The following is an 11770-nucleotide window of genomic DNA, read 5'->3' as shown; positions in this document are numbered from 1 at the left end:
TATATATATATATATATATCATCATCGTTGTTTAACGTCCGCTTTCCATGCTAGCATGGGCTGGACGATTATATCATCATCATCATCATCATCGTTTAACATCCGCTTTCCATGCTAGCATGGGTTGGACGATTTGACTGAGGACTGGTGCAACCGGATGGCTACACCAGGCTCCAATCTAATTTGGCAGAGTTTCTACAGCTGGATGCCCTTCCTAACGCCAACCACTCAGAGAGTATAGTGGGTGCTTTTATGTGTCACCCGCACATATATAAATTTAAATAATAAGGATGAAAAATTGAATATTAATTTGATTAGTATCAATTTAAAACCAGTGGCCTAGCATATTGAAAAATCTGAAGATTTCTCATTAGCTTCAAATGTTTCCAGCAGATCAGAGCAAAGTCCCCCACTTCACTCCTGCAAATCAGGCACCAACTACCAAGATACCCAATTTGCAAACACTTTCTGATACCCAGAGTCGTCTTCGATTATCTTCTGGAATGCACTGTGATCACAATTCAGTTGCACAAAAATCTCATGGATCATGACTCTTCTGTCCATGTAAATCAAGACATCTACTTGCTGGTGATTTGTGTCAGTGGTCACAGCTGATGGTCTTCTACTGCAATGCTGGTTCCTCTATCTTTAAACTTCTTCATCCACCTGTACTCATTATTCTTGTCAATGCTGTCATCTATGTAAACAACCCTCTATAGATATTGGACAGACTGCACCTTTCTTTTGTCAAGTATCCAATGGCAGCATGTTGCTTCTGATTGGGATCCCTTATTTGGAACCCAAGTCTTTAATATGAAGAAAGTTAAAGGCGACTTAAAGAGTAGCACACAAAAAAAAAAATAACTCTACCAATCAAAAGTAAATTTTTGGACATTATCTTTGACCAAATAATGTCAATGAATAAACACAAATATACCAACCCAGTTCATCTGCATTTTCTGACTGTGCAATTTCTTTAAATTCAAGCTTTGCATTGAAGCATTTCAGCAGATGCCGTTGTACAGCTTGAACATTTTTGGTTTGAGACAAGATTTCAAGCAGTTCATCATTGGACAAAAAGTAAAATCTGAAAGAATTTTTGAAAAATTATGATAGAATTAGCACCAGTAAAATTTCCACTTCTTTCTTTTTTATTTTCCTAAAATTTTCGTTGCATCTTGCAATCTTTAAAAAAAAAAGAAATAAGTGGAAATTTTACTGGTGAGTGTGTTAAATTATAAGGCACCAAAAGAGAATGACTCTCCCCAGACACAACACAATTTAATATTCTTTTTCAGGAACTAAATCATTAATACAAACTGACCTTGGAAACACCATCCGTTTGGACTCTAGATAAGTCTCTAAACATTTGTGAATTGCATCCAGAAAAGAATTGTTCATTTGAAAAGTTTCTAGTAACCCTGGAACAGAGAAATATTTTTAAATAATGGTAATACAATAAATAACCAAAAAGTATGGAGCTTAAAATTTCCTGTTTCTTTATATAACAATTTACTTCAGCATGGATTATTTAATTGAACCATTCTGTCTTTTCAGACCCTATCCATGCAATAATTTACCTGCACAGCTTTGACCCAGTACATGTCTACATCTGCTTGTTTTGCCTCCCTCCAAAAATGATTTTTATGCTATGTAAGGCATGACAACCAGAGACAGCAGCTGACTACTGGGTTGTTGGATAAATTTGTTTGCTTTTGTCTCTTTATTTCAATGCTTTCCAGTGTTATTTGAATTAACATGAAAAATAATTCCATCTTTGTTTTGTGTGCTGCATGGAAGATAGAAGATTTTCCTTTGAAAACACACAAAAATTGTTAACTTGACTTAAACATTTACCATTATAAATTTTCACATTAAATAATAACTGTTTAAGCGAAGATAATAATTTTTGTTTGTTTTTCAATGACTAATATATGCCTTGCCTGCTGCAATTGTATTAAATTATTTCTTATTAGATAAAACCAATGCCTTCTTACCAGGTTGTGTAACAGCTCTCATTGCAAGAGGAACTTTTTGAACCTTTCTCATTATGTCTTTATATGATTTATCTACTTGTCGGAACATACGATCCTCAGATGGCAACTGCCGCTGTATGTCTGCTGCATTAAAGACGCTTTCCAAATATAGCCAACTTCTCTGACAGAGTAACCATTCATCCTAAATAAAATACAGAATCATAAAAGAAAACATATTCTTTTACAATAATTGAAACATTGTTTAGATCATCATCATCATCATCGTCGTCGTCATCATCGTCACCATTATCATCATCATCGTCATTTAGCATCTACTTTCCATGCTGGGTTAGACGATTTGACTGGAATTGGCAATCTAAAGAGCTACACCAGATTCCAGTCTGGTTTAGCACAGTTTCTATGGCTGGATGCCCTTCTTAACTTTGACTACTCCAAGAGGGTAATGGGTGCTTTCATGGCTGTCAGTCATGTGACACTAACATCAGCCACAACAGTTTCACTTAGCTTGACAAGTCTTCTCAAGTACAGAATATCACCAAAAGTTTCAATCACTTGTCATTGCCTCCATGGGGCCCAACGATTGAAGATCATGCTTATCTTAAAATATATTATTAGGAATGTTAATTTCTTTAAAGCAATCACTTAGGTGTTTCATTGTAAGAATCTACAAACTAAACAAATTAATCCAATAATTCTTATTCTATTATCAGTTTCAGGCTGAGGCTGTGGCCAAGCTGGGGTACTGACATTAAAAAAACTCATACATACACACATGCAGATTTACACACACACACACACACTCACACACACACACACACACACACACACACACACACACACACACACACACACACACACACACACACACACACACACACATACACACACACACACATACACACACAAAGCTTCTGTCCACCAAATTCACTCAAAAGGTATTGGTCAGCCCAGAGCTATAGCAGAAGACACTTGCTGAAGGTGCCACTCAGAGGCACAGCAAAGAACTGAGTGGTTATAAAGCAAAAATTTTGCTTTATAACCAAAATTCTTGACCTCACAGAAGCTTACTTAGCAACTACTTGGTTCTAGGCAAGTGTCATCTACTATAGCCCAAAGTTGACCAATTGACAATGAACAATAAAGAAGTGAAATAGAACCAGTGCATGTGTTTATTATTGGCATTATGATGCTCCCAAGATACAACGAAATCTGTTTTAATGCATAAATTCACATCAAGAATCTTGCAAACCAAATACGGAAACAAAATTACTTACAAGTGTTTTCCCAAAAAGTTCCATCTGTCTTTGCCATTCTTCAACGCGACTCTTGATAGGACCCACGTATTTAGAACTGCTAATTGTAGTAATGTTGATATTGCTATCTTCCCATAGTTGTTGAATATCGTCAGTTCCACCTAAGATATATGTATCCTTGTAGTCTTTGTATGATAAAACTGTCAGCTCAACAGATTTCCAGGATTCTTCAACCTTAAAGAATTGAAAACATAATTTATGAACCTCACCAGTCCGCAGTTAAACTGTCCAACCCATGCCAGCATGGAAAGCGACTGATGATAATGATTCTTACCTTTTTCAGTATCAATTCTAGATTGTACTCTGCTGTTGCTTGGCTTGATATTTCTTCAAACTGAGCAATATATTGGTCTGCCTTCATCTCTGTTAGTTTACGTAGAGTCAACTCGTCTCCATCCTGAAGTTTGCAGTCTAAAATGTTTTCTAGCTTTTCCCAGTGTCGTGGCTTCAAGTTACAATTTCTCAGATGGGTAACAATTGGCAACTGTAAAAAAAAAAAATTATCTAATTAATTTATATGACCTTAAACAAAATAGTTCTGATTACTGTATTTCAGAAGACCCTCCTTCACAGTAAATTAAGTTACCTAGTTAACAGAAGTGATCAACTAATTCCCTTCTAAGTATTACAGGAAATATATTTCACAGGTGATTCAGTGGATTACTCCTGTATATTTTATTCACTGTCTTTGACTGCACTAAATCCCTTGTACACCCATACGAGGGAGTGCTGAAAAGTTCTTGGCTTTAAGAGTATCACAAAAGGCCTGGTCAGAGGCCCAACCATCCAAATTCTTTTACAGAGCTTAGAAAAATTGAAGAACTACAGTGGTAAGTGTGTAAATCTGAGAGGGGAATCTGTTGAATAAAATCATAACTAATTGATCCTCCTGTATTTTCTTTTACCCAAAACCAGAAACTTTTCAGCACCCTCTTGTAGATCACATTAAGTACACTGTATAGAATGTCTACATACTTCTTTTTCTGGATATCAATCATGACCATTTCCTAGACAGTAGAAAAGTCCTTTTTTTTTTCCCTATAGACTAAAACTTTAGCCTTTATTCTGTTTACTCACAGACTTTTAGATTTTGCTTTCACATCTGGGATTTCTTCTCTGTTTCTGCTATATGGACTATATCAACATTATAAAGGAGTTCCTATAGGCAACCATTCTAAAAATGTTCTACTATGATTTGGAGAAGCATGAGGACCAAGCCTTGCAGGTCACCTATTTGCACTGCATCTCTGTACATAGCTTACACTGCTATCACCAACAACTCATCTACACCTACTTTGCTTGAAAACCACCAGACTGTAGATCATGCTACTCTGTCGAAGGCTTTATCTAGATCATAAAATACTATCTAGAAAACCTTATCCTTGGCTAAAAATTTCCCTTGTAGTTGTTTGACTATGAAGAAAGCATCACAAGTACTCAAACTTGGAACAAATTCAAACTGCATTTCACTGAAGTAAATTCTCTTCTTAGACAATTGTGTTAATACTCAATATTTAGCTCTACAGAAATTATGAAAGAACAGTATTTATAAAAGGGTTTTAACCTTTTCTTTAATATCTTCCACTTGGTTTCTTAACACTGGTACGACAGTATTTGGAGGAAGCCCTTTCTCTAACATAGTCACAGTTTTCAGGTATCTCGACGTTGTGGAAATCATAAGATCAGGCTCTAAGGTTTCGAATAATGCCTGGAAAGAAATTAACATTATTAATAGTACATAGGTTTTTGAAATATACAACATTAAATTTTGGCACAAAGCCAGCAATTTCAGGGATTATATTGACCCTAGTACTCAACTAGTACTTATTTTATTGACCCCGAAAGGATGAATGGCAAAGTCAACCTCGGTGGAGTGTAAAAAGCACTGAGTCCACTCTGCAGAGTGGTTGGTGTTAGGGCATCCGGCCATGAAAACCCTGCCAAAACAGACACAGTAGCATAGGGTAGTTTTTCTACCTGGCAGAGCTCCTGTGAACCATCCTACCCATGCATGCATGGAAGGTGGACATTAAACGATGATGATGATGATGATGAATATGAAGATGAACGAAATATCGCTAAGGATTTCACCTGGCATGATAATGATTCTGTCAGCTCACAGAATGCAAAACTGGAATAAATTCTGTAAAGCATGCTATCAGTCTAAGAATTCTGCCTACCTACTGGTACAGACTAGACTGGTACTTTGTTTGCCAACCTTCAAAAGGATAAAAGGTAAAGTTTACCTTGGTGGGATTTCAACTGAAATTGCACATGTGGGTATATGCTTTTGCTTGTGTGTATACTGATGTAATATATTTATATATATATATATATAGATCAAAGAGTTTGGTTATTTGCCTATAAATTGCTGGGAATGGCACATCACTTTGGGTATGCATTATCACACTGAGTGAACTGGCAAGAGGATCTAACAAAGAACTTATTTAAGCAATCAACTGAGGAGCTGCATTTTACATCTTGGACATAAGATAATGATTGCACAACATTTCACCTATCTATTAAAGGTGTAAAAATGTCAAAACGATTGTACTGATTTTAAATAAAGAATGTCATTAATTCAATTTTCTATCAATCATTTCTGTCTGTCAGTATATATGTATATAGGCAGGTAGGTCAATAATGAATAATGAATTCAAAATCAACACGCACGCACACACACACACACACACACACACACATGATGAAAATTTTCAAATATATAAATCATTCTTGTGGAAGTTGGAATATAAGCAAAAGACATAAACTCAAAAATAAAATATTACTCACACTGTTCCATGTTTCAACATGATTTTCCCAATCATCAAATGATCTCCACAAAAGGTCTTTCATTTTTAGTTCTGAATAAACTTCATCCAATTCTTCAAACTTTGTGACTTCAAGCTATGATTAAAATGTTAAAATACATCTCCATTACTTGATTGTGATCTTAAAAAAACAGTGGAATTTTTAATAAAGAGTTGACCTAAATGTGATGGCACATGGCCAGGTGGTTAGGGTGTTGCACTTACAATTGCCAGATTGTAGGTTCAATTCCTGGACTAGGCAGTCATAATCATTTAACATCTGCTTTCCATGTTGGCATGGGTTGGACGATTTGACTGAGGACCGGTGAAACCAGATGGCTGCACAAGGCTCTGATCTGATCTGGCAGAATTTCTACAGCTGGATTCCCTTCCTAACGCCAACCACTCTGAGAGTGTAGTGGGTGCTTTTATGTGCCACCGGCATAAGGGCCAGTCAGGTGGTACTGGCAAGCCCTCGTGCCGGTGGCACGTAAAAGCACCCACTACACTTTCGGTTGTGTTTATGAGCAAAACACTTCATTTCCTGCTGCTCTGGTGGTGCTGTGTGGGGACTGGCATGTCAAAGCACAGACTCAACGTTTCCTCCTCTGCATGTTGTAAAAGGTGACTAAAAGTGACTGAGGGGCAGGGTTTGCACTCCAGTCTTGGAAAACCCTCACCAGCAATGTCTACCCTAACAGACCCATGGATTTGAAGGTTGTCACTAAAGTGGTGCAAAGCGGTCATCTACCAGGTGTAGGGAATCACTGCCAAATGGTGGATGTAATGCACTGTTACAGCACATGCTCCCATGTTTCAAATTTTGGTGCAAGGCCAGCAATTTGAGGGGAAGGGTAAGTTGATTATAACAACCCCAATGTCCAACTGATACTTACTTTATCACCCCTGAAAAGGTAAAAGGCAGAGTTGACCTCAGTAGAATTTGAACTCAGAACAGAGACAGACAAAACGCTGCCAAGCATTTTGCCCCAGTTCTGCCAGATTGCTGCCTTCATCGTACTTAATATTATCTTGAAAAATGTTGGTCAATCATTAAATTTCAAGTCGTGTACTGATTCGATTAATTCCCATATTTTCCATTAATTCATTATTAATAATAAAATGTATTACATTTTTTGAATTTCCAGTCACACTCTCATTAACATTTTATTTAATTTATTTATTATATTTTATTAAGGAGGCAAGAAAGCAGAATCATTAGCACATGGGACAAAATTCTTGGTGGCATTTCCTCCAACAATTTAAGGGCTGAATCCATGAGCTGTAGAGATTGACTTTACCTTTCATTCTTTCAGGCCTGATAAAAATAAGTGCCAGTCAAGTCCTGGCATTGATCTAATTGACTGACACCCTCCCTCAAAATTGCAGGCCTTGTGCCAAAATTAGAAGGAAGTTTATTGTATCTTATTGCTTTCATTTCATTGTGATTATTTCAATTTTACTTACATTAAAGTCTTTCTGATAAGATTTATAAACCGATGCTCTGTTCTGTAATGAAGCCATCTCTGTCAATAGTTTTTTCAATGTACTTTTAACCTTTTCTTTTTCAGATTCAACATTTAAAAGCATTTGATCCTGAAAAAGAATAATTTGAAATAAGTAGATATTTTTTTATTCTTTATTTAATTGTACTTTATTTATTTAAAAATAATCATTACAAAATAGTCTGCTAAAGTACCCCAAGATAGACATTAGCAACTGGTTGATAAAAAAGACACCAATGTAACAATAGTTTTAAATGGTTTCATATTTCACTGAACAGTTCTCATATCAACTATTACTCTGTTATTGTTCTGATACAAATATGTTCCCAACAGTTAGATGAGCAGAATATCAGGTTCTTCCCAGAAACCCAACTAAGTCTTTGACCCAAAGACTGGATATATATATATATATATATATATATATATTGCAATTTAGAACTGATAGGCAACAAGTACAGTCACAATAAAGTGAATAAGTGACTGACAGTGCTTACTCTCATCCTCCCTCATATATATAACTAGATAGATAGATAGATAGATAGATAGATAGATAGATAGATAGATAGATAGATATGGTTTATTAAAAAAGCAGCAAAAATATCACAAAAACTGTTACTCAGAGTTTCATGTTCCTGTTTGTCGGACATTAACTCCTTTGCTACATGGGCCTTTTCTGAGACTTTGTGCCTTCTGACACCTATTAGCAGAGTCATTTTTAAAGGTACAAGTATACAAGTATATTAGTTTTAATGATACAAAAAAAAAAAGGAGAAAAATAAAAACGTATGTTACCATTGCTATTTTCTTTGTTTCTTTAACTTCTTTATTAAGTTCAGTAATATCTTCATCAATATGATTTGAAAGCTGATTCAGATTGCTGTCTCGGTCCGCAAGAGCTTTATCGATTGAATCCCTCACAGTGTTTATAGATGGCAAAAGGGTCTAGTAAAATAAACAGAAATTATCATGTCTTTTTTGGGAACAAAATGTCAATGACCACGTCACACTTTCAAGCAAGGAAAAATTTTGACATAATTAAATGATTAAAGTGAAGTTAATAGTCTCTGTGTGTTTCTGAACGGCTAACTTGTGTCTTCCACTCTGCAAACGTTTTTGCAGATGGGGAACATATGACACCGTGAATTTAGCCCTATGTGTCTATTTAATTCAAGAAGGACTTTTATTCTTTTACCTAATGTGGGGTAGCCATGTATCTTCACTATAGAAAAACAACTGTGTCTATTCCTCTATCATACTTTAATCACACCAACACCCAGCATAGAGCTATCTCTTCCCCACTCTTAAATACTATCACTCCCTAACTGAGGGGGATTTTTTCCTTTTCCTTCTCTTGCCTTTCCTGGCTTGCAAGGTACTTGGAAAGCTCTCTAGTGTTGGTGGCATGGAAAAAGCACCCAATAAACTCTGTAAAGTAGTTGGGGTTAGGAAGGACATCCAGTCATAGAAACTGTGCCAAAGCTGGCACTGGAGCATGACAAGGTGGAGCTCCAGCATGACCACAGTCCAATGAGTGAAACTAGTAAAAAAGGATGGCGCACAGAAACCTGTCAAACTGTCTAACCCACACCAGCATGGAGAACAGGTGTTAATTGATAATAATAATGAGGATGGCAGTGTTGATGTCAGTGTTGGTGTTGGCACAAGCGTCAACAGTGGCAGCAACATCGGTAGTGGCGGCATTGTCAGTTTCAGCATTGGCTGTGTGTAAAGAGTAGAAGGAACCATTCTTTTTTTAAGGAAACAAGTCTGATTAAACTGTAAGTAAAGCAAGGAATTTGCTTTTTAAATGAAGACTAGTTTCTTTTTGGATAAACTTTATAATTCCTATTAGTTTGGAATTTTCTAAATGTATTAAATTTCTTTACATATTAGGAGATTTAATCCAGATTTTCATTTGAATTGATGCATTAATAACTTACAAATATGTTATAAATAGGATTAAAAATGAAAATTAAGTTACCTGATAAACTGCTAAATCTTCTGGAGGTGTCTGAACATCATATATATCAATCAAATCATACAACTGTTTGACAAACACAGCTTCATCCTCAAGAGGTTCAATCTGGAATAAAATACATTTATATCATTTACATCTCCATCTCAATAACACTGGGCAACAAAAAAATTTTTTTATCATGCTATTTAAACTTTTTCAGCTGATTTAGGGTAATTTTAGGGTGCTGAATCTGAATCTAACATCAGTATTCAGACAACATGTGTAGTTTTTTAGTTATTCACAGCATCAGATTTTCCAACCAATTGATAATATTGACAAAGTAGCAGGCTATTTTCTCTTTTGATTTTCATTCATATACTCATCACTGAAAAAAAATAAGTGCTGATAGGAGGAAATGGAGGTTACCTGTTAAATTGCCACACAAGATGAGAATTTATTTTACTTTGTTATCACTGTAATTATAGTAAAGTTCTCCTCACAGTAGGCTATTGATATTAGGTTATAGTAAGCCACTCAGACCCCCTTTTCTTTATAACTGCTAGTACTGTTAAAGCAAAGTACATCAAATAAGAGAGCCAGGATATATGAAAAGTAGTTTAGTAGTAAGTTTAGTTATTTACTAAAGTGATCAGTGTTTGAAATTTAGAGATGGAAAAAATTGTTTTGTGATAGCCATAGCTTCAGTACATTCTATAATAATTTCAATGATTTTTTTTGAGAAATACATTTTGATGTTTTACAGCAACATTTACAGTTGATTAATTTTATATTTTAGTTTATTATGTGAATGTTTTTTTGAAAGCTTATAAGCAACTTGGGCAAGAATGTCTCTAAAGATTCATTTCCCCACCCACTCTCATCTTGACTTTTTTTCCACCCAATATAGGTGATGTAAGCGATGAGTATGGTGAACGATTTCATCAAGAAATCAAAGAGCTAAAAAGCCACTACAGTGACAGACTTATACCAAACATGCTGATGGACTACTGCTGGTTTTTAAAACAAGAAATGAACATGCAACATAGGCCTAAAAGAAGATGCCTAAGCTATTTCTGAAAAAACATAAAATTGATAATATTCACTTTACACTTTTGTTTTGTGTTTTATTGGTTTTAGAGCTACTTGTCCACCTAGTTGCTATTGTTTTTATACCAAATAACGATAATTTATGCTTAACATAACATTCATTTTATTTGTCATGAATTTTCACATTATTGTAATTTTGATAGCAGTATAATAATGATTGTGCAAAAACGTGACATGCTAGAGCAAAAATGATTGCAGATTCGGAATCAGCACTCCTAAATTACCTATGAGCAACATTTCATCTAATAGTAGCAAAAATTTTGTTGTCCAGTGTAATCAAAATTTGTCTTTTGTTGATTTCTCATATATTATAGAAGAATGTCTGACTTTGATGAAATAAAACAACATTTTCTGTGAAAAATATAATTTAGTATAATTAAATGGCAGTACACCAGCAAAGCCACAGCCTTTGGGATGGAAGAAATAAAGGAATAAAGAAAAGTATACTAACTCTTTCTTGAATTTGGTTGAGAAATGTAAGGTTCTTCACATATTCTTCTGTGCTGCTAGGCTGGAACTCCAGCTGAAATTGTCCATCTTGAAGTTCTGATAGTAACTTTTCAACTTTCTCCCGAGCTAAACGGGGCAAAATGTTGTTGATAATCTGTAGAAAAATAGGAAAGATTTTAAGTTTCTTTTAAATACTATTTTATTATTCCTTTCTGCTATATGTAGAATGAAGGCACATGGTTTAGTGGTTAAGGTATTTGGCTCATGATCATAAGGCCATGAGTTTGAGAGTTTGATTCCTGGTGGCATGTTGTGACCTTGAGCAAGTCACTTTATTTCTCATTGCTCCAGTCCACTCAGCTGGCAAAAATGAGTAATACCTGTATTTCAAATGTCCAGCCTTGTCACACTATGTGTCATGTTGAATCTCCCTGGCCAACAGTTTTGGGGGAGTTTTAAGTTGATTACATCAACTCCAGTGTTCAACTGGTACTTATTTTATCGACCCCAAAAGGATAAAAGATAAAGTCAACTCCTGTAGAATTTGAACTCAGAATGTGAAGATGAACAAAATAATGCTAAACAGTTTTCCCAGCATGCTAATGGTTCTACCAGCTCACCACTCTAAAAAAAA

At 35.4% G+C, this 11770-nt stretch overlaps 1 protein-coding gene across 2 annotated transcripts in view; it reads right to left on the bottom strand.

The window, feature by feature from the left end:
- The window catches only part of LOC106877012 (dynein axonemal heavy chain 6), a 61133-nt gene that overhangs the window by 33042 nt on the left and 16321 nt on the right, over window positions 1-11770 (bottom strand). For both annotated transcript variants that reach the window (XM_052974731.1, XM_052974732.1), the window contains exons 16-26: window positions 11138-11290; window positions 9604-9705; window positions 8415-8564; window positions 7585-7713; window positions 6101-6214; window positions 4875-5018; window positions 3585-3794; window positions 3272-3484; window positions 1998-2178; window positions 1325-1421; window positions 942-1087 (exon numbers count right to left, since the gene is read on the bottom strand). In XM_052974731.1, the coding sequence (XP_052830691.1) occupies window positions 942-1087; window positions 1325-1421; window positions 1998-2178; window positions 3272-3484; window positions 3585-3794; window positions 4875-5018; window positions 6101-6214; window positions 7585-7713; window positions 8415-8564; window positions 9604-9705; window positions 11138-11290 (1639 nt within the window). The remainder of the gene's footprint in view (window positions 1-941; window positions 1088-1324; window positions 1422-1997; window positions 2179-3271; window positions 3485-3584; window positions 3795-4874; window positions 5019-6100; window positions 6215-7584; window positions 7714-8414; window positions 8565-9603; window positions 9706-11137; window positions 11291-11770) is intronic.

This window comes from Octopus bimaculoides, chromosome 19 (assembly GCF_001194135.2).
Source record: "Octopus bimaculoides isolate UCB-OBI-ISO-001 chromosome 19, ASM119413v2, whole genome shotgun sequence".
Classification (NCBI taxonomy): Eukaryota; Metazoa; Mollusca; class Cephalopoda; order Octopoda; family Octopodidae; genus Octopus; species Octopus bimaculoides.
The sequence above is the reverse complement of the archived record's forward strand: the minus strand, read 5'-3'. Positions and strand labels throughout refer to the sequence as shown.